The sequence below is a fragment of the Archocentrus centrarchus genome, chromosome 16, assembly GCF_007364275.1.
Source record: "Archocentrus centrarchus isolate MPI-CPG fArcCen1 chromosome 16, fArcCen1, whole genome shotgun sequence".
Lineage (NCBI taxonomy): Eukaryota > Metazoa > Chordata > Actinopteri > Cichliformes > Cichlidae > Archocentrus > Archocentrus centrarchus.
This window is the reverse complement of record NC_044361.1, coordinates 35,885,456-35,908,559: the sequence shown is the minus strand read 5'-3', so window position 1 is coordinate 35,908,559 and position 23,104 is coordinate 35,885,456. Positions and strand designations below refer to the sequence as shown.

The 23,104-nt window shown below is 41.1% G+C and overlaps 2 protein-coding genes across 4 annotated transcripts in view; both read right to left on the bottom strand.

Moving 5' to 3' along the window:
- Positions 1-1,602: 1,602 nt before the first annotated feature.
- On the bottom strand, positions 1,603-6,335 carry LOC115793797 (zinc finger protein 616-like). Of its 2 annotated transcripts, none has more exons than XM_030748912.1 (2): positions 5,663-6,335; positions 1,603-2,417 (listed from the first exon to the last, which is right to left on the bottom strand). In XM_030748912.1, the coding sequence occupies exons 1-2, from the start codon at positions 6,164-6,166 to the stop codon at positions 1,776-1,778; spliced, it is 1,146 nt and encodes a 381-aa protein (XP_030604772.1). In that variant the 5' UTR covers positions 6,167-6,335; the 3' UTR covers positions 1,603-1,775. The 2 variants fall into 2 exon arrangements, with proteins under 2 accessions (XP_030604772.1, XP_030604774.1); XM_030748914.1 differs by having other exon boundaries at positions 1,603-2,414.
- Positions 6,336-16,946: 10,611 nt separating this feature from the next.
- Positions 16,947-23,104, bottom strand: part of LOC115793792 (protein NLRC3-like) — a 98,221-nt gene continuing 92,063 nt past the window's right edge. For both annotated transcript variants that reach the window (XM_030748900.1, XM_030748901.1), the window contains exons 6-7: positions 18,173-18,346; positions 16,947-17,317 (exon numbers count right to left, since the gene is read on the bottom strand). In XM_030748900.1, coding sequence (XP_030604760.1) covers positions 17,308-17,317; positions 18,173-18,346 — 184 coding nt within the window. In that variant the 3' untranslated portion in view covers positions 16,947-17,307. The remainder of the gene's footprint in view (positions 17,318-18,172; positions 18,347-23,104) is intronic.

The window sequence follows — 23,104 nt, the reverse complement described above, 5'->3', positions numbered from 1 at the left end:
TGCTCCATTCACCGCTGTTTGTTTCAGACGGCGAAAAACTGCAGTACGGAAGTTAAAATATGCAGATGAACTGATAATACAAAAAAAGTATTTCATATCTGATTAATCAATGGAATAATCAATAGAATACTCGATTATTAAAATAATCAATAGTTGCAGCCCTAGTCCCAGGTTTCCAGTTAAATTTTAATCTTTTCATAGTTAGCGGGTGCTTTTCTGCAAAGGGGACAGAACGACTGCACCATATTGAAGGGAGCACAGATGGGGTCATGTATCGCGATATTTTGGCCAACAACCTCCTTCACTCAGTAAGAGCACTGAAGATGGGTAGTGGCTGAGTGTTTCAGTATGACACTGACCTGAAACACACAGCCAGGGCGACTAAGGAATGGCTCCGTAAGAAGCATTTCAAGGTCTGGAGTGGCCTAGCCAGTCTCCAGACCTGAAACCAAGAGAAAATCTTTGGAAGGAGCTGAAACTCAGTGTTGCCCAGTAACAGCCCCAAAACCTGAAAGATCTGGAGAAGATCTGTATGGAGGACTGGGGCCAAAAGAACTACAGGAAACATCTGAGCTCTCTAATTGCAAACAAAGGTTTCTGTACCAAATATTAAGTTTTGTACTTCTATTGTATCAAATACTTATTTCATGCAATAAAATGCAAATAATTTAAAACAAAAATCATACAATGTGATTTTCTGTTTTTTTTTTTTATTCTGTTTCTCACAGTTGAAATGTACCTATGAGAAAAATTACAGACCTCTCCATTCTTTGTAGGTGAGAGAACTTGCAAAATCAGCAGTGTATCAAGTACTTATTGTCCCCACTGTACACATCTATAATTGGAGATTCCTAATGTAAGATTCACAGGTTCATTCACTCCAAGTCCAGAAATCAGAGCTACAGTGGCTTGCAAAAGTATTTATACCCCTTGAACTTTTCCATATTTTGTCACATAACAACCACAAACAAATATATTTCACTGGAATTTAATGTGATCACTCTGAACACACCATCCCCACTGTCAAATATGGTGGTGGCAGCATTATGCTCTGGGGCTGCTTCTCTTCAGCAGGGACATGGAAGTTGGTCAGAGTTGATGGAAGATGGATGGAGCCAAATACAGGGCAATCTTGGAAGAAACCCTGTTGGAGTCTGCAAAAGACTTGAGACTGGGGCAGAGGTTCACCTTCCAGCAGGACAACGACCCTAAACATAAAGCCAGGGCTACAATGGAATGGTTTCAAACCAAACATATTCATGTGTTAGAACGGCCTAGTCAAAGTCCAGACCTAAACCCAATCGAGAATTTGTGGCAAGATCTGAAAACTGCTGTTCACAAACGCTCTCCATCTAATCTGACTGAGCTTGAGCTGTTTTACAAAGAAGAACGGGCAAAAATTTCAGTCACTAGATGTGCAAAGCTGGTGGAGACATACCCTAAAAGACTTGCAGCTGTAATTGCAGCAAAAGGTGGTTCCACAAAGTATTGACTCAGGGGGGCTCAATACTTTTGCACACCGCACTTTCCAGTTTTTTATTTGTAAAAAATGTTTTGAATCATGTATAATTTTCTTTCCACTTCACAATGGTATACCGCTTTGTGTTGGTCTTTCACATTAAATTCCAGTCAAATATTTATGTTTGTGGTTGTAATGTGACAAAATATGGAAAAGTTCAAGGAGTATGAATACTTTTGCAAGCCACTGTACCTCATCAGATCCAAGTGTGACACCCTTTACAGCAGATTCCATTGAAATTCTGTGGAGCTGGCTCTCAGGGATTTTCAGTTTGACCTTGCATCCAGATGAGGATCTGTGTGTCTGCAGAATAATTGTGATCCAATGATGGGGATGATTTCAGTTCTGCATGATCACGCTGATGTTTGCACAGAGCAGATAATGAAGTGAATGTATTTTCACATTGGTAACAGTGAAATAGTTTCTTTGCAGCGTGTGATCGTTTGTGTTCGGAGTACGAACGGAGATTCCTGAAGCTCTTGTCACACTGGTCACAGCTGTAGTTCCCTTCAATGTGTAAACTTTCATGAAGGTTACAGTTACTTGATCGTGAAAAGCTTTTGTCACAGTGTCTGCACTTGTATGGTTTCTCTCCTGTGTGGACTCGTTTATGTATTTTAAGCTGACTTGCAGTGGTGAAGGATGACCCACACTGGTCACAGAGGTGCTCTTTAACCCCACTGTGGATGAGTTCGTGTTGTTTTAATGTACTTGCTGTAGGGAAGCCTCTCCCACATTCTTTGCAGTCCTTCAGTTTGTGTCCAGTGTGCCTGCGTTGATGTCTTTTTAGGCTCTGCGGATGATTGAAAATTTTCCCACAAAGGTCACAGCGAAACGCTTTCCCACCACCACAGCGATGACAGGGATGAGGCCTGGATCCATCTGTGTGGCTCTGCTTCTAAACAAAGACACAAAGACAGTGTAAGTCAGAGAATTCCTTCTACATTTTTATCCTGTATGCCACCTGAAATAAAGAGCATCTCTGCCAACATCCAGTTACATTTTACTGTTTACATTATAAACACTCAGCTTACTGGGATACAATAACTACAATGCTACCACCATAATACTAAAATAATACTAATTTAATATATAATAACCTTAAGGTCATACTAAAGTACTACCACTGTAACATTGCAATAATGCCACCATAATACCCCAATTTTACTGTCCTACTAAACTGTTACCAGTGTAAATGGTAAATGGACTAGTTCTTATATAGTGCTTTTCTACTCTGAGCACTCAAAGTGCTTAATACAATACATTTACATTTACCCATTCATACAAGCACTTCCATGAGTAAGTAAGCTAAGTGCTTTTATTGTCAAACATTCACACGCATTCATACTCCAACGCTTGCATCGGAGAGCAACTTGGGGTTCAGTATCTTGCCCAAGGATACTTTGGCATGCAGCCTGGAGCAGCAAGGAATCAAACTGCTGACCTTCCAATCAGTAGGTGACCTACAGCCACCCCGTAGTGCTACAATACTAATGTCACTCCTCTACCAAGGGCAGCAACTTGTCCACGAGCCAGAGTGGGCACTCCACCCAATAGTGTGACCAACAAAGAAGAACATAACCTGAACATAAAGACGGTGGAACAGTAAGGAGGGTGGAGAAAATAAAAGAAAATGGAGACAGACTGTCGAAGGCGTGGGAGCATTTCAAAAAAACAAAAATAAAGTTTAATGCAGATGTGATGGTCACATCTGTGTGCAGCACAGAGGTAAACACAGACAGCGATTAGAGCAAGACAACAAGTACGCACTTTGTGTCCTTTTATCTGTGATATGAACTAATACAAAGCAGCAAGTTCAGCCTTAGAGCCCAACCTAATTCACAGCCGTGAAAATCGCTTCGCTTTTCTCATGTAATACACATGTAATATGGTAGAAAACTTGATGTTAAGATGGCAGAGTCACGCCCTTCTGCCACTTTCATCACGCATTCTTGGTTCGAGACCAGCTAGTCTGCGGGGCCGGAGTTGAACCCGTTTTTCGGCCGAGCACTGAGTGCTTCCGCGGTGGAAACCCGCCTAATGGTTCAAATTAAGGCACCGGCTCCGGAACCCTGTTGGTGGGAAAGAGGCCAATGAGGGCAACTCTAGACTGGAATTAAGTCCAGCCCCTCCTCCAGGAGACTGGTTTCAGAGCCCAGGCCATGCTTTCAGGTGAACCCAACTATATCTAGCCGGTATCTGCCGGTAGCTATTACCCCAGTAGAGAGGTGACATTCAATGTCCCAATAGCCAGTCTAAATAGCTGGGGATCAGTCCGCCAGGCCCTCTACCCGACACACAATGCATCCAACCCTACGGTGTCTCCTGCATGTGCTGGGCCTACAGGAGGGCAGGCCCGTGTCGTTTCTTCGGTCTGCGCCCGGCCAGGCACCACGGGCTAAAGCCTGGCCACCAGACACTCTCCCTCGAGGTCCCACCCCAGGCCTGGCTCCAGGGTGGGGCCCTGGTAGCCCTATTCTGGGCAGGGTAAACAGTTCCCTTGGAGATTCTTCCATAGGGGTCTTCTGAATTGTTCTTTGTCTGGGCCCTCACCCAGGATCAATTTGCCATGGGAGACCCTACCAAGGGGACAAGTCCCAGGACAATATAGCTCCTGGGATCACTGGGGCACACAAACCCCTCCACCATGATAAGGTGGCAATTCATGGAGGAGAAAATAATTGTGATTATCAAGCAGCCCTAGATCTGACTGAATATTCTGTGCATGAAGTTTTTATGTCCCATTGACTGTTGAAATGAAAGTTAATTTCACCAATGCTTCAAAATAACTAAGTGCTCCAGTGTGTTTGAATATTGCTGCAAAGTAACAGGACTCACTTCTAGAAGGAGTCAGTTTGAATGTAAGATTATGTTCTTTAGTGACACTTGCCAAATTCCAGTAGCCATGACAGCAAATGAAACAAGGATCTATATATAGTAGAAAGCAGTTACGCTACCCAATGAAGCTCTGCCCACACACAGAAACAGGAAACCAGGTGAGTCAAAGACAAACAGTATGATGATGGGCATAGCCTCAGCGTAGGAAAATGAAGCCACTGTGGTTGCACAAAGATTTTTGGTCCTGTAGAAGTCTGCGTGAAAATGGTTTTCTAAACTCTGGAAACACATTCCTTATCAATTTATGATTCTCAGTCACTTGTTTTGGGTGAAAACTGATAAAAAAAAAAATTTAAAAAAAAGCCCATTTTGTAAATTATGGCTATACTATGTTTCAGTAAAGGAGGGTTATCTGTAGGATCCTCATTGGCTAATGATTTGTGGCTGACAAGTTGTTAGCCAATAAGTGAGTGGTTTAGCAATTGGACCCAGCCATTATCATCACATCCAGTTTTTTCAAACCAAGATGGCAACCGTGGAAATGTCCATCTCGAGAATTCAGTTTGGGACATTAGAAATCAGTGGATGACATCACAGAAACTGCATCCATCTTTTATAGTCTGTGGTAACGTAGCTTACAGGTGTTTTTACCTGGAGAGAGAAGAATTTGTGCTTCAAAGTTTGGTAGAGTAAGATCAAGTATAAATGGTTTTAAAGGCCCATTTGCAGCTCTGCTGTGGAAACATTAATATAAATGTGCCATATATACAACAAAAAGTGGCATCACAAGCAAAAAGCAGAACAGGTAGCCTGTTAAGGGTCCAGCTCCCTGTGCCAAATATTTAAACTGTGCTAACAGAGCATAAGAGCAGATATTTTTTAATAAATTGTTACATGGTTTTATTTTATTTATATTTCCTAAATTGTTTTTGAAGGAGCCACTGAAAACCAACATAATTTATGCCATTCATCCATCCATTCTCTTCCGCTTAGCCCGTTCAGGGTCCCGGGGGGCTGGAGCTTATCCCAGCTGAATTCATGCCATCCATAATTTATGCAGAAATAATAATACAATGATATACCAGGAGACTACACAATCTTAAATAATACAGTGATATAAATGTTTGGCACTATAGAAAAGTAATAGTTTAGTTTCTACTGATCATAGAAGCAAAAACCACAACTGAAATTAAAATGTGTCTTCCTTTACATGCAGTAGAATTGCTAACATACCAACACAGTTTAATAAGCACAGTTATTCAAACAGTCAGGCTAAAATTACAAGATCAAAATAAAAATACATACCTCACAGTAACTGCACTTGTAGAGTTTCTTTCTGCTGTGGATGTGTTGGTGTGCTTTCAGGGACTGTGGATATTTAAAAGTCTTATCGCACAAGTCACAATGATAAGATCTCTCCTCAGTGTGGGTTAATCTGTGTTGTTGAAACTGTGATTCTGCTGTAAACAGTTTGCCACACTGATCACAGCGATACACGTCCTCTCCGGTGTGAATGCGTAGGTGTGTATTTCTGTTCCCTAGATGGCTGAAAGTTTTTCCACAATAGTCACAACTGTACGCCTTGATTCCTAAGTGGGCAACTTTATGCTTCCGTAAGGTGCTACAGTGAGCAAAAACTTTGCCACACTGGTCACAACTGTACGGTTTCTTTCCACTGTGGATGAGTTGGTGTATTTTTAAGTGTCCAGATAGGGTAAAAGACTTTCCACACAAGTCACAGCTGAACAGTCTCTCTCCAGTGTGGACGACTTGATGAGATTTTAATGAATACTTCCTAGAAAAATCCATCCCACACAAGTCACACCTGAACGGTTTCTCTCCAGTGTGGATGCGCTGATGCCTTTTTAATGAAGTCTTCCCAGTTAAAGCTTTTCCACACAGATCACAGGTGTATTTTGCATCTCTCTTCCTTCTGTGAGGTTTGTCACCCTCCTGAGAGCATTGACTTCTTGGTCCATGCTGGTCCTGCAGTGACAGAGATACAAGCAGAGGCAGTGAGTGAAATGCAGTCATCGAACAAATTGAAACTGTTTTTCCAAACACCTGCTAGGACTATTATCACCACCTTTTGGTGACAATAATGAATTAAATGAAAACGTGTGCTGTTGCTTTAAAAATGTATATATATTTTTTTTTTAATCTTTGCTGAACAAAAATGTACAAAAAAAAAAAAAAATCACAGGATACGTTTAAGCAAGTAGACATACATATTTTAAGGACAGGCAACACAATAATACAAAATAAAGGACTCTAGGAAAAAGAAGAAAAAACAAACAAAAAACATACAAAACAAAATAAATGACTGTCAGAGGTTTCAGGAAAATATTTTTTGTAATTAGAAAGAAAGATATTGCTCTTTTTTTTATTAATCAATTTGAGGGATTCAATCTGATTTAAGTTCTGACAGGAATGAGAAATAATAGGTATTGAGTTTGCAAACTTTGTTTGTGAATGAAAAATTTTGCATATATGATAAAATTAAGCATGTTCATAATCACAATTTTCAGAGTAACTGATAGTTACTGAAGTTATTGAAAATTATTATCTGTAATAACAGATAATATCCTTGAGTCTTAATGGGCATAGAATGAGATTCAAGGTCTCTCCAAATTTTTTTAGATATGTCACAACTAAAAAAAATAAATGTGGTGTAATTTTGTTGTTTTTTTTCTCTCACAAAAAGTACAGGAGTCACTATCATCAGTAAATTTAACAATACAGTTCAAGGGATATATGTTATGTAAATTTTTAAAGTGTACTTTGGCTTTGTTTGAGATACCATATTTATGAAGTAAGAGCGGGGCCCTTCTCTAGTTTATATAATTAATCTGAGCTCTCTCAAAAAATTTACACATAGGTACAACACTGTTCTTTCTATGAAAGCACTGGCGTATGTGTCTGTTACATTTTTTTTTATCTGTTAGTTTAAGTCCCTCCATGGGAAGAGTTTTCATAAATTCATTGTAGCTCAGGTTACTTTCTACAAGTTAAATTAACTTACAAGTTGAATTAATTAATTAGCATTAATTATCTTGTTAAATTCTCTGAAAGGAAAAGGAAAACTATGGACAGACCATAGCCTACAATCATAGCATCATTGCAGTTATGTAGAGACAGAATTTCACAATTTCACATTCACATCTGAAAATGAAGCGGTGAAATCCTCTGCCCGGCGCAAGAGCGTTTCAGCAAGGCACAGCGCCTACGGATCAACCGCTAACTAGAACACTGAGGTAATTGTGGAAAAGAGGCACATAAGGCTACAATGATTCCTCAAGTAACCCGAATAGTTCGATTATAAAAATCCTTGACACAAATTTGTTGCTTCGTTTAAACTCAGCACAGCTCAGATGTCTCCATGTATGCAGAGCGTTTCACCCACATAAGCAGCAATAAAGTTCTCTGGCACAAGGGGTGTGCGATATTGACAAAAAATAATATCTCGATATTTTCTCGATAACAATAATAAATGATATTTTGCATTATTTAAAAATGTGTTCATACAATTAGTGCAAGATGGTAAAATATAAGACTTAAATCAGTGTTTCTGAAACATTAACTCGTTTTTTATTTTATTTAACCAGGAAAAACACATTGACATTAAAATCTCTTCTTCAAGAGTGTCCAGGGCATCATGACAAGTGTAAATAGAAAAACTTTGGCAAGTTTTTCAAAAGCAGTTGCTCAATATGGAAGAATTGACAGAAAAAAAAATCAAAAATCAAACTATAGGCTGTCTAGGGGGATTCCACCTACATTATAGCAAAATAAATCACAGAAACTACACACCCTCATCTGATCAGAAATCAGCTTTTTTCTGCAAGACCGCTTCAGCGTATTATCCGAGGCTCCAAACAGGTGAGCTTCGAGAACCTCGCTGGGTTATGATGCGGTGATTGTAACATACCTACTTTAACTTAAAGGATATTAACATCCATTCATTCATTATTTTCCTCTTTATTCCACTAGTCGTGAATGTCTTAGACGGCAGGTTCCCGAAACTTTTCATAGTCCTCATACTCGCTGATGATGGAACAGGTTAGTTGTCGAGCTGTCCGCTTTCTTACCAAGTCTGCAAACTGCAAACCACCTCCTCGCCTAGGAATTAAGACGACAGACTGCGAGGCTGGCGATGTCTGAATTTCCTCCCCTGGCGCAGTGTGTTCACTCATTTCCAGTTTTAGGTGTGTTGTTTAGGCAGCTATGCTAGCGCACACTACGGGCACTCTTAATGCGCACGCGCAGAAGCCTATACTAACGCATAAAGTAGTGAACGCGTGGAGCGAGGCATTTGTTGTTGTTGTTGTTTTTTTTTCCTAATTAGCATACTCAATGTCAGCTCGCACATCGTTAACACGGCAATCACAATATTATCGTAGACGAAATATATCGCACACCCCTATCTGGCACTGCAACAAATTTCCATCATTTAACACATCGCTGACATGTTTTTCCACACCTCCAATGCTCTTCACACCAGTGTGTGTGTGTGTGTGTGTGTGTGTTGTGCTCACTGTGCTGAGAATTTCAGCTGTTTTTTCCCCCTTTACTTTAGCTACTACAACAGATTGCTTTAACCACAGTTTGCTAATGAATAGTAGCGACTGTTTGTTAACAGAATGAGCCCCCCCATTCAATACCGTTCAAAATATTTTTTATGTTTTAATCCATGATTAATGACAAAAAATAGACCTGCAATAGAAACGTATTTTAGGAGGATGCTTGTGAATAAAAAACATTAACAGCAGCAGCTCCACCCACCCTGTTTGTTTCACACAGAGAAAAACTGCAGTGTATAACAAAGCAGTTATTACCTCTTTCTCCTTTGAATTTCTCATCACACAGACGGACAAACTTCACAGTGAACAAATCTAAAAATGTGTCCTTTTTATTTGGTCTAATTTGGACCATAATAAAACAAACCAGCAGCAGCTGATGAAGTCACACAGTTTCAATAATAGTGTAACACTAAAATTTTTCCCACCTGTGTGTTGAACTCATTGTTTCCTCTGTAGAGGCTGAAAAATGTTCCTCTGCTGCTCCGTCAGACTCCTCCTCCTGATGATCAGCTGCAGGAGAACAGATCTTATTAGAAGCTACCACACTGCACTGTTTGGGGGAGTGAGCCCTCTAAGGGTGGATCTGGATTATACACTTTCTAGCCTAGTTGGACTGAAATCTGGGCTGAAATCATTCCCATCATTGGACTGCACTGACTGGGAGGTTGTCAGGACCACTCCAACACTTGACACAACAAGACACGGTTTGTTTTGTTTCCATTACAATTGAGTACGACCTCCAATGCGGGTGGAGTCGCTATAGCAACCCAGGCAGACATCACTTGATGTAATTTGTATGTGACTCAAATGCGGCCATTAGTTCAAAACGTCCTGATACGCTTCTCATTTCTCGTCTGCCACCAAGCACAGAAACGTTGGCACATCATCGTTGGACCACGGTGTTGGTTGTGTGCCTCCATTTTCTGCTGTCAGGAGTGTTTGATTCTGGTGAAGGAGTCGCTCTCATGACTCAGCTACTGACACACTCCCTGGCTAATCAGTGGCATGCTGTCTTCAACGTTATAGTTTTTGATCACTTGGAACCCCACCTGAGCGGGTACTAAAAAAGTACCTGGTACCAGGACCTAATCTAAAAGCCTACAAACCATGCTGTGCCGAGTCGAGCCACGCTGAGTTAACTAGTGTAAACGCACCAGTAGACTCATTCAGAGGCAGAACCCCCACAAAGCAGCTGGGCCAGTGTCTCCATCAGCTACCATACTGTGGATCCCCAACAGTCTGAGGTGACTCTTTCTGTCAACTTTCACTATAGAAATAAAACTGAAGAGAACATCTGAATTCACTCTATGCTAAACATTCATTTCATAGAAGGAACAATTGTAATTATAGTCAGATCTTCCTGTGCTTTAATGATGGGCTTTTAACCCACACATTCAACAGTTTTCACAGGAGCCCTCAAAGTGCTCATTAGGAGATGATTTTCATGTTGTTTGGCTGCTCATTCAACACAGTCCTTTCATAAAGGTCCACAAGAAAATTAGGAAGTATTACTGTTTGTGCGGAATTGGTCAATAGAAAATGGCAGCCACGCGGTCGCCACAGTTCAGCCTCTGCTGATGAGTGGACCTCACTCAGACCCAAAGTGGAGCCTCGCACAGCTGGAAACTACAACACTTTGACAGAATCATTTAAAATGATGACAGGTGTGTTTCTGTTAACAAAGGGAAATTCAAAAATTAGGTATTTCAAACAACTTTCACAGCTTTTAGCGCACCGTTAACTGAGTTTCCGAGGTGCACCTAAAGGCACCATGAAGTCCCCACTTCCCTCACACACTAAACCGTACATAACGATGTAGATGCGCATATTATTTTGGAGCCTCGGTAGCTCCTGTCCCAGGTTTTGGATCTCTCTGCTCCTCTTTTCTCTCCTCTCTCCGCCCAGCTGCTATATGCACATCATTTAGGAGTTCACTTCCTCTCACGTGTTCATCCACAGCAGCTGGACAATAAAGTTTATTGTGACCCTGATACTGCAGCAGATCGCTCTCATTCATTTCCTGTTCTCCCTTCAAATAGAAATGAGGCTGCAGAGGTTTGGAGCAGGGCAGATAAACAGAGTTTCTGCTCCGCCTTCTGCTAGCATGCTGAGCTAATGATTAGCTGGTGTTTGTCTCCAAACACTCTCTCGCTCTCCTCTCAGCGTGTTCACAATAAACTGAACAGACACCGAGGAGAGCAGCAGAGGACCTCATTCCAGGAGCTCAGCTCCAGATAACTGAGCTCACATTAAAGTTAGCTCCTGCTTACCTTTAGCTGACAAACTGCGGGACGAAGCTGCGACTCTTACCAAACACACAAGAGGTCAGCGAGCACAAACCCACGCGCTTCACGGTAGACCCATTGCACTTCGGTTAATCCCACTGAACCGGAAGTGCCTGTGATTGAGCCGGGAGCGCAGCAGGGGGGCTCCAGAGTCGAGTCTGAGCTCCCCAAAGAAATGAGTCCAAATCCCTCCTTTCCTACAAATAGCCTACCAGCTAATGCAGTTTACTTTAGATTACCTGACATCCCGGTATAACCAGAGTAGATAAATAACTTTACGTGATATAATACACGAGCCTTTCTGATCGTGTCCTCAGTCGTATTTTGTCAATACATTGATGGCTTTTAACCACAGACGCCTCCGTTTTCTCTCAAACAGCCGTGATTCCGTGGGATTCGGTACAACCTTCAGCCCGCTTTTGGTAGAGTAGAAATTCTGACAGTCAAACAGCCAACAGTGAGACATTTTGATGCTGATATCACTTTTAAATCACATTTAAAACACTGCGCAGTCTCCTTGTTCTTATTGATCTGAATGGAGTAGCAGTTCACTTCTGTTGCCAAAATGCGCGCGCAGCCTTTGATGATGTAGGCTGTAAAAGGGTCTATACGAGTTGAGCATCACTGAAACGCCACGGCCTGCCTGAGTGTTGTCACTGAGCACGTCCATCCCTTTAGGAGCTCAGTGCACCATCTTCTGATTGCTGCTTTCCTCAACATTTACAGTGAGTTCACTGCACTGAAACGGCCTCCACAGTCAGCAGAGCTCCAAACAGAACACCTTTGGATGGTGGGAACAGGACATTCACACCATGGATGTGCAGCTGCCAGACCTGCAGCACCTGTGTGATGCTGTCATGTCAGGATGGGACCAAAGTCACTTTTACACAGAGCTAAAAACAAAAAACAAAGTCCTGTTGACACACAGTAGAAGCAGATTTATGAAGAAGTTCCAAAGCTGCAGGAAAAGTGTGAGTGAAGATGAAGAAAGGAAAAAACAACAGACAGATGTCCAAAACTTTAGCATCTTTAATATTTAGCATTTCATAAACACTTTGATTTGCAGCTTTGTACAAACACAGCTGTGAATGAAGAGAGAAGCTATTATTTTAATGAAGAGTCATGTTGGTTCATATTTCAATGATTTGATTATTGAAAGTGTTTCACTGTTACCAATGTGCAAAAAATTCGCTTCCTTATCTGCTCTGTGCAAACATCAGCGTGATCATGCAGGGCTGAAATCATTCCCATCATTGGATCACAATGAAGCTGCAGACACACAAAGATCCTCTTCTGGTTGCAGGGTCAACGTAAAAAACTTGAGATCCGACTCCACAGAATTCCGATGGAAAATATATATATATATATATATATATATATTATATATATATATATATATATATATATATATATATATATATATATATATTAGGGGTGGGACTTTAACGCGTTAATTTCGATTAATTAATTACGGGGAAATTAACGCGTTAAAATTTTAACGCATTTTAATCGCACTTTGCACCGTGGAACGTTTCTCAGTGCGCGAGTTCCCGGCATACAGATTATATCGACGCACAATGTCCAAATTGGGGGCCGAATCCTGCGAAGGACCCGCCCACGTCTTTCGCAGCCCACGAACACCACAAAGGCCGGAAGTGAGCAGCTAGCCTTCATATCAGCTGCCGTCACCTCTGCGTAGCTCATGTCGCCTAGCAACCGTGAGTGTGAAGCACAGCTGTGTAAAAGCAGCTGTTAAACGGAGAACGAACTTTTTCTCCTTTTTGTGGTTTAATTTTAAGTCTTTAATTCAAATAAGCTGTTAAAAACAAACATAACACATTTCAACATCAAGGAATACAGCTGAGAGAATGATTAATTTCCAACTATAACAAGTGAGACATTAATGTTGAATAAAACTATCCAGTTATGATGCTTAACTTTAATTTCAGGAGTTTATCACAGGAGCACTTCCACCCTTCATTGGTCTGTGTAGTAGACTGGTGGGAAAATAAACAAATTTTGAAGTTTAAGCTTATGTATATTGATTTATTCATCAACTAAACTTAAATTAATATTTCTCATGTCAAATATTGAAATGTGATTAAAATGCGATTAATTTCGATTAATTAATTACAAAGCTTGTAATTAATTCGATTAATTTTTTTAATCGAGTCCCACCCCTAATATATATATATATATATATCTATTATATATATATATATATATATATATATATATATATATATATATATATTATACATTTATACCACTACAATAACCAGTTCAGAGTTGTTATAGTTTGTTTTATTTACTTTAAATTAAAGTAAATAAAAACAAACTATATAAAGTAAATAAATTTATTTACTTTAAATTTTATTTACTTAAAATTTTAAATTTTCTTTGTGTAATTTTAGTTTTAATCCAGTTTAGTTTGTTCCAAGTGTGGATTTATATAGTGTAGGATTTTCTTGTTTCCTTTTTCATTAGTTTGTGTATTTGTATTACAGTAATATGTGGAAGTGTTGTCAGGAAGAGGACAGATTTAGGAAGTACAGAGCAGGTGTTACAATTCAACACAGCCTCTTTGTGAATGCAGCTGACTCACAGTGACATAGACATCTGCCCACTGAGTCAGCTTGAATCTTTTTATAATCCTTTGATGCTTTTGATTTTAGTCATGGATGGAAACTTAAACATAATCAGCATTTAAACTCTGACCTAAAGAATGTGGAAAAGACTCAGGATCAACAGGATCTGCAGTCATTCACTCAAATATTTCTCCCACCAGCTGAGTCATAAATTTCAGTACATTTCCAGGAAGCCTTCACAGACGCAGGATGCAGCGAGTGGATGGAAAGATGCTGTGGTAATCTCTGCTCCTAAATCCAGTTCTCCCTCTAAATGATTTCACTCCAGCTGCTCTTAAAACCTTACAATTTGAACTAAAGCCATCACCAGAAAGTGAAACAGCAGCTGCTGTGTCTTTATGTCAAAAAAAGCTGTAAACTGAAGCTGAACTGGGGCTGTGCTGTACTTCTGTGCATAATACCAATCTGTACCACAAGATGGAGCAGTGAGTCAGTGCAACCTTTATTTAATCAGGCAAAGAAGGGGCAGCCTGCAGAAGGCAAAGCCTCTTTCGGAAATGGGGGTGAGGCAGCACAGAAATGTTGAAAGTTATCAGCACACATCAGAAAACATCTCAGGAGCATCTTAAAGTTTGCAGATGATCTGTTGTTGTTGGTCCAGGACAGTGAGAGCAGCCATGGGCCTCTGGGCTTTTTTTTAGTGCTGTTTAATACTCTGTTACTGCCTTTGGTTTAGTGTGGCAGGCTGATGTCTCTGTCAGTAAGAAGGCTGTAAAACTGACGGTGATGGAGATGATGAAGAGCGCCTTGGAGCTGTTTGATTTTTTAAGAGCATAACGCAGATTTTTATTTCCCCAGCAGCCAGATGAACAAATGAGTGTTTCTCTTCCATTATGTAGGGTGGATTTGTTCTTTTTTCCTTCACTGTGTTTGATTCTGTTTCTGTTGTCTGTGATGTTTGGAAAGGTTTTCATTTTCACATGGATGAGCTGCTGAATGCAAACCAAATGTACCTGCAGGAACAAATAACCTCACCTGAACCTGAACACCCAAGTATTATCCAGGCTGCCTGGACTTATCCTGTCATTTTGGCTGTGAAATGAAAGAAATAATTCTCTTCTTTCAGAAACCATTTGAATTTTCTCTGAGGCCCAGAATGATGGAGGAGTTGCAGCAGTGTTAATTTAGTTGACGAAATATTTTCATCATAGTTTTCGTCAACGACCCTTTTTTTCACCACGAAAACAAGAAGATAACGAAATAAAAACTACCTAAAAGGATAAAAACAATTATGAAATTAATTGACACTTTCGCAACAAATGAAACCGAGATGAAAATTCTTGGTGAAATCTAGGAGGAGCTGACTGTTCTGTGTTCAGACAGCAGTGCCTTGTGAATGCTTTGTGTTACCGTGATACACAAATATCTCCATAAAGCTCGTCTTCTTTCCAGCACCATGGGAACGTTCTCTCTAGCACAAAGGTAACACAAAAAGTCCCACTGAGAAGAGCTTTATGGGAAGGTTCAGTTTGGTTTTGAAGTAATGCAGCCTGTTCAACACCTCATGCTGACTATGTTTGTAGTGCACGTGGATGGAGCACTTGTGCATCAGGGACAGTTCTTCCCAAAACTCTGCTCACAGTTCTGTGTTTACGTCCTTGACAGACGAGTAAAAAGAAGCCTTTATGTCCTTAAACTGGATCCAAGCAGAGTCGCACAATTTAAAAAAAAGTCACTGAATAAATAAATGCTGAGTCCATTTGTTTGGTTATGATGAACAACTCACAGATTCATAAAACTCTGACATATTTGAGTTCAAATATAATTTAACACACAAACTAAAAACAGCATAAAGATCACAACATTTAGGCTACAGTACTGTCTTCAAAGAAAGCTGTTTTTCTAAAGGAAGTAAGAACAGGTCGCTTTCAAAATAAAAGTTTCTGCTAACTTGTCAGGTTTTCTCAATAGTCCAACTAAATCTAATAAATGAAATAAAAACAAAGCTTCTCTGCCACAGAGTGGGATCCTGTCCTGGGTCAAACTCAGCATCTGCCTAAAGATTGCTGAGATAGCCTCAAACGTCTTACAGCCCCGACTAAAGTAGAAATAATGGAAGAGCAACAAAAACGTTGTTTCAACAAGCAAAGATCAACAAGGAGGATCAACAATCTCATTGTACATCCTGTATAATGACAATACAGAGCAGCAGAGAGCTGATCTCCAATGAGCCACCTGACAAACCCCCTCAGACAGGAAGTCAGCTGTGGAGAAGATGTTTGGAACCAGTGAAATCTGAATGTTCACAATGAGGTTTGTTAGAGGAAGCTGATGAGGGAGATTGTGGTTTTTGTTTCCATGTCAGGAATGTTTTTCTTCCTCAGTCTTCAGATATGTTCAGTGGGGTTCAGGTCAGGTGACTGTGGAGGAAAGTCCATGACTGTCAGCACTCCCTGCTCTTCTTTGGTCTTCAAGGATTTCTTAAAGGGCTGAGCTGTGTTTGGGCTCAGTATCCTGCTGCATCAATCCTCCACAAACATTCATCATGATAGTAAGGCATGTCTCTGAAGGATGGAGTGCTGCTTCTCTTTGCTTGGACTTGAATCTCCATGTGGCTTTGACCCTCTGTGGTCTCCTTCTCTCCTGTTGCTCTCCTTACATTCACCCTTCTGTTACTGACACTTGTCTCTAAGTGGACTTCATCAGTGAACTGGACTTTTCTCCATCATCCACTGTGAAATGCTGCTCTGTCTGAGCCCACCCCGACTGTCCTGTTTCTCCTCCTGAGAAGAGCTTTAGAGACGCTCCTCATCTTCTGAGTCTCCACAGCCTTCTTCTGACAGGACTTTTGCTGCTTGGACTCTTGTGTTCTTTATTGAGTCAATCTGGATCTGTGATCAAGCTGCTTACTTCATGATATTTAGAGACTTTACCCATAACTGAAGCTTTCCCACCAGTGTCCCTCTAGCTCCACTTCTTTTTGCACTTCATAGTAATAATATTCTTTCATCTTGAACTCATTGTTCTGTACATTTATATGCAGATATTGGATTGTATCGCAGGTTCTCCACAAGCAGCCATGAAAGCCTCAAATCTTCTTTGAATGTTCTCCAAGCTGGACTTAATGACCTAAACTTGTTGCACACTGAGTTTATGTTGTTCTCCAGAGTGACAGGTGAGAGCTGCAATAACTGACACATTTCCACTGTTCACTGGTCCAATATTAAGAAAGTTACAGACCTCAGCATTTGGACAATCAACCAAGTTCTATTCAAATCACATACAGACAATCTTATTAAGAAAGAAAAATATGATCAAACTTATTTTCTGTACAGAAATACAGCTAGCTTTTCTTTGTCCTTTAATGGAGACACAAAGTTCATCAGAAGATCCAGAGGAACACACGGGGATGATGGAGGACTCTGGATCATCAGGACACAGCTCATCCTCTCTCAGCACACACACCGTCCTGCTCATTCTCATCAGGACAAAGATCATCACCTCCACCTGTAAAGAGAAGAAGGAGCAGAGGTGATTAATGAGTGTTTCCAGAGACTCTCCGTCAGCTGTCAGTCAGTGAAGCAGCACGTCCAGTATAAAGAGCAGCAGTGGAGCAGCTGTGGAGTGTATCCAGCTTCCTCTCAGCTCTCATGTTAACATGTTGTAGTGAACACGCTGAGCTGGAAGCTCACAGACCTGCAGAGACTTTTAGCATCAATTCTGTTTCCTCTGCAGATTTCACTCAAGTCCACAGTGGAAACAAACTGCTGAGAGTCCTGAACGCTTCATTACTGCACAAACACGTCACTGATGGATTTACTGCACAAGGACACACACACAAATGTGACTCCTGGACTTTAACAGAGGTTCTGCTCTGTAGAAAGACCACATGGTTACTAAATATAATGATGGTTCTCTGAAATAAGAGCCAGTGATCTGCAGGCTTCAGTCAGACTGATCTCAGAGCTGTTAGAAGAAACTGATCAGCTGTTTAGTGTTGAAATGAGAGAACAAACAGTGTGAGATCAGATGTGATGAATGAGGACCACTGTCTCTATACATGTAAGGCTGTGAGCTGGAATCCAGCTTTATTTCCTGGAGACATGAACACAACAACAGCAGTCGTCTTCACATCATCTCAAACACATGATCACAACAAGCTTCTGGCTGATCTGATTGGCTGACTGTTGTGTGTCTGTCACCATTCTCCTCTCACAGCTTCACTGAGGAAAGCAGGCACTGAGAAGGCTGCAGCTTTTACAGGAAACACTGGATCTTTGCTTTCATACTGTGTTTAGTACAATACTGCTGAGAGCAGCACAGACTCACAGACGCACAGACTCACTCCAACCCTCTACTGACCTCAGATCCTTCAGACTACAGTGTGGACTCTCCACAAGATCAGACAGCTGCTCCACATCTGGATCCTGCAGGTTGTTTCCTCTCAGGTTCAGAGTTGTCAGATGGGAGGGGTTGGACTTCAGAGCTGCAGCCAAAGATGAACAGCTGATCTTTGTCAAACTGCATTCATTCAAACTGAAAACGAATCAAACATGCAGATAAAATCAGTGATGATGCACTCAGATGTGTTTCAGGTGTAAATGTGCAGCTCAGCATTACTGTGTCCTAATCAATGAACTTTTCTCTGAAATGAGAAGAGCGACTTTGTGCTTCTGTTATTGTGGATCATCATCATCATGTCAGCCTTAAACACACATCATATAAATGTCAGCACAACATTTATCCATGTCTGTGTAGATTCTCAGTCATCCAGGTCATAGTAGTCTCTGGAGCTTGAAAAAGGCGACTGGACTTCTTTTTGTTTCTTGAAGACGTTTCACCTCTCATCCGAAAGGCTTCTTCAGTTCTCAACCAAATGGTGGAGAGACCCAGGTATTTAAAACCCCTCTGGGCGTAGTCCCTGGAGGTGGTTATGACCCTCTATTGATCATGTGCGTGAATACATGTGCCCAGGTGTGAAGGGGGCGTGGGTCATATTAATCAGTGGTTTCAGTTGAAACCAATTTAGGACTCCGCTCCATTGTTTCCTGTGGCCTATTGAGGTCACTGGAACAAAGGTGTGAATGGGGGTTGAGACGTCTGGGAAGGGAGCTCAGGACAGCACTGTAAGCGGGGGAAAGTTGGTGACGTAATCCACCTCCTCTGTTCAATGATGGTTGTTCACAGTGGACATAGATGGCTTCTTTCACTCCTCTTTCAAACCATCTTTTTTCCCTGTCCAAAATGTGAACATTGGCATCCTCAAAGAGTGCCCTTTTTCCTTCAGATGCAGATGTACTGCTGAATCTTGTCCTGTCGAGGTGGCTCTTCTATGTTGTGCCATTCTTTGTGAAGAGGCTGTTTGGTTTCACCAATGTAGAGGTCCGAGCACTCTTCACTGCACTGAACAGTCCCACTTCGACCCATTATCAGCAGTATAAACTCGGTCACCTACAACATTTCCAAACACCCTCGCCACCATCTTATCCACGCTTGTTGGCATCACACCCCACCACATTGAAAACTCTACAGATTTTACTAACAAGGTCCAGAATCTTGTACTGGATCCAGATGAAACCATGGTGTCCTTTGATGTGGTTCACTTTTCCTTGCATACCCAAACTGAGGCAGTGGAGACCGTCAGAAGACGACTACAGGAAGACGATTCCTTACTGAACAGAACAGCTTCACCCAGATCAGATTGTGCACTTTTAGATCTCTGCCTTACCACAACATATTTTAAATACAATGATGGATTCTACAGACAGAAGCATGGATGTGCCATGGGCTCCCCAGTGTATCCCATTGTAGCCAACCTTTACATGGAGGAAGTGGAAAGTAAAGCTCTTGGTTCTTTCAAAGGGATGGCACCTAGCCACTGGTACAGATATGTAGATGACACCTGGGTCAAAATCAAAACCCAAGAAGTAGAAGCCTTCACTCGTCACATTAACTCAGTGGATAAATACATACGTTTTACCAGGAGGACACCAGAGATAACAAGTTACCATTCCTGGACGTGCGGTGCTTATCGAGGAAGATGGAAGCCTCAACATTGAAGTTTACCTGAAGCCCACACACACAGACCAGTATCTCCTCTTTGACTCCCACCACCCTCTGGAACACAAACTTGGGGTGATCAGGACCCTACAACACCGTGCGGAAAGTGTTCCCTCTAAGGCAGAAGGGAAGCATAAGGAACACACACACATTAAGAAAGCCCTCAAACATGCGGTTACCCCAACTGGGCCTTCATCAAATCAGCTAAGATGCACAGAATGAAGGCCAACACAAACTACAGAGAATAGGAAGGACAGAGGAACAACATTGTCATCCCATATGTGTCAGGCTTGTCAGAGAAACTCAGAAGAATTTTCTCCAAGCATGACATCTCAGTATACTTCAAACCAAGTCACACCCTAAGACAAAAACTAGTTCATCCCAAGGACAAACCCGCCAAACACAAGATCAGCGATGTAGTGTATGCTGTTCAGTGCAGTGAAGAGTGCTCGGACCTCTACATTGGTGAAACCAAACAGCCTCTTCACAACGAATGGCACAACATAGAAGAGCCACCTTGACAGGACAAGATCAGCAGTACATCTGCATCTGAAGGAAAAAGGGCACTCTTTTGAGGATGCCAATGTTCACATTTTGGACAGGGAAAACAGATGGTTTGAAAGAGGAGTGAAAGAAGCCATCTATGTCCACTGTGAACAACTATCATTGAACAGAGGAGGTGGATTACGTCACCAACTTTCCCCCGCTTACAGTGCTGTCCTGAGCTCCCTTCCCAGACGTCTCAACCCCCATTCACACCTTTGTTCCAGTGACCTCAATAGGCCACAGGAAACAATGGAGCGGAGTCCTAAATTGGTTTCAACTGAAACCACTGATTAAATATGACCCACGCCCCCTTCACACCTGGGCACATGTGTTCACGCACATGATCATAGAGGGTCATAACCACCTCCAGGGGACTACGCCCAGAGGGGTTTAAATACCTGGGTCTCTCCACCATTTGTTGAGAACTGAAGAAGCCTTTCGGATGAGAGGTGAAACGTCTTCAAGAAACAAAAAGAAGTCCAGTCGCCTTTTTCAAGCTCCAGAGAGAACATTTATCCATCTTTTCATGTCAGTACAGATCAATCACATGCTGCTCTGTAGGATCAATATCAATGATCAGACATTATTTGTGAAATCACATTGAAATGAACAGAAACTGAAACATTTCTGCATCAAGTAAACTTTCTCAATTTAAACTGATCTGAGTTCAGAGGATCTTCTGCACACAGATGAGACTCCTTATCAGAAATTAGAAGCATTCATTTGGCAGGAATGGTGTATGACTGCCACCTTCTGGCAGTAATGTGCATTACATTCTACAAGCCAAGGAAAATATGTTTACACACATATTTTTAGACAAATATTGGCATAAAACATGGAGATTGTTTAGGACTTAATGAATATTATAGTAAAAATCATGTCCATCCCAAGCTTCCAAGATGGACAAGTGCAGCCACGTGTTTGTGACCAGTCATGTTTGTGCATTTCATGCTGTGTGGAGGAATTTATGTCCAAATTGATGTCGACTAACTGATTCTAAAGATGTGTCATAACAGCCTTAACCTTCCTCTAGTGCAGGGGTCATTAATCTGCGGCTCTGTGCGGCTCGTGGAAGTAAATTATAAGTATCCAATTGAAGTGCATTTTATTTTTGTCAGTTCGGTTTTTGTTGTAGTTTTAAATTGGAACATTATTGTAATCTTGAAATATTAAAGTAACATCATTTTATTTATCTATTTATTTATTTTCGTTTCTCAATATATGCGTCACTCGCGGTAGCTGCTACTGGTTTCTGCTAGTATTTGCGGCTCTCACTGTTTTGTTTTCCGTGGAAACCGGGTTCAAATGGCTCTTTCTGGATTACAGCACCGACCCTTTTCCAGGTTTTAAATGCATAAAAGCACCATTTAAATCTGTTTATTGTGTCAAGGCTATTTGACTTTGTCAGGAACCTTTATTTAAACAAAACAAAAAAAAATCAGTTTCATTAAATTTTAAAATGATCTGATGAAAATAATGACCTTTGTGGTGTTAGGGTCAGACTTGACTCAGTTATAATATGAGATTGTAAAACAATAATTTGTGTCAGAACTGAAATCATAAACACACTGTGACCTCACTGACACTGTCAGAGAGAAGTTAGGAGCTTCCCTGTTTACCCCCTTCCCTGGACAAACATCCTCCTTTATCCCTACTGCTGGTATTGACAGCCTCTCATACTCTGCTTCCAAAGACTGATTAGATCATCCAGATGGGCACAGACATGCACAGACACGTACAGACATGCACAGACATGCACAGACATGTACAGACACGTACAGACATGCACAGACATGTATAGACATGTACAGACATGCACAGACATGTATAGACATGTACAGACATGCACAGACATGTATAGACATGTACAGACATGCACAGACATGCACAGACATGTACAAACATGTACAGACACGTACAGACATGTAGAGACATGCACAAACATGTACAGACACGTACAGACATGTACAGACATGCACAAACATGTACAGACACGTACAGACATGCACAGACATGTACAGACATGTACAGACATTATAGAGCACAGCAGTTTAGTTTGTTACTTGCAGAGGCCACACAAACCAAACCCTGGCTGGCCCCTGAAATTTAGCAGGTCAAAGACAATTCAATTCAGTTTTATTTATATAGCGCCAAATCACAACAAACTGTCGCCTCAAGGCGCTTTGTATTTTGGGTAAAGACCCTACAATAATACAGAGAAAACCCAACAGTCAAAACGACCCCCTATGAGCAGCACTTGGTGACAGTGGAAAGGAAAAACTCCCTTTTAACAGGAAGAAACCTCCAGCAGAACCAGGCTCAGGGAGGGGGGGTCATCTGCCGCGACCGGTTGGGCTGAGGGGAGAGAGGCTCCACTTTCTTCATACTGAGCTTTTACAGGCAGTAACATTGTTGATAAGTAACATTGTTGATGAGATACTTGTTCTGCTTTTAGTTTATATTTGTATTGAAGTTCTATTTTTGAAAGAAAAAACAAACTTTTTAGGATTTGTCTAGAAGTAAATATATTTGGGTCAAAACTGACCCGTAACACCCGAGGTGTTACTATAGTTAATTATATTAAAATAAAATAAAAATAAAACACATTTTTTAGTGATATGTTCTAATACTTTTTAGTAATATTAAACTAACATTACAACATTTTATTTACTTATTGAATTCTCTTGA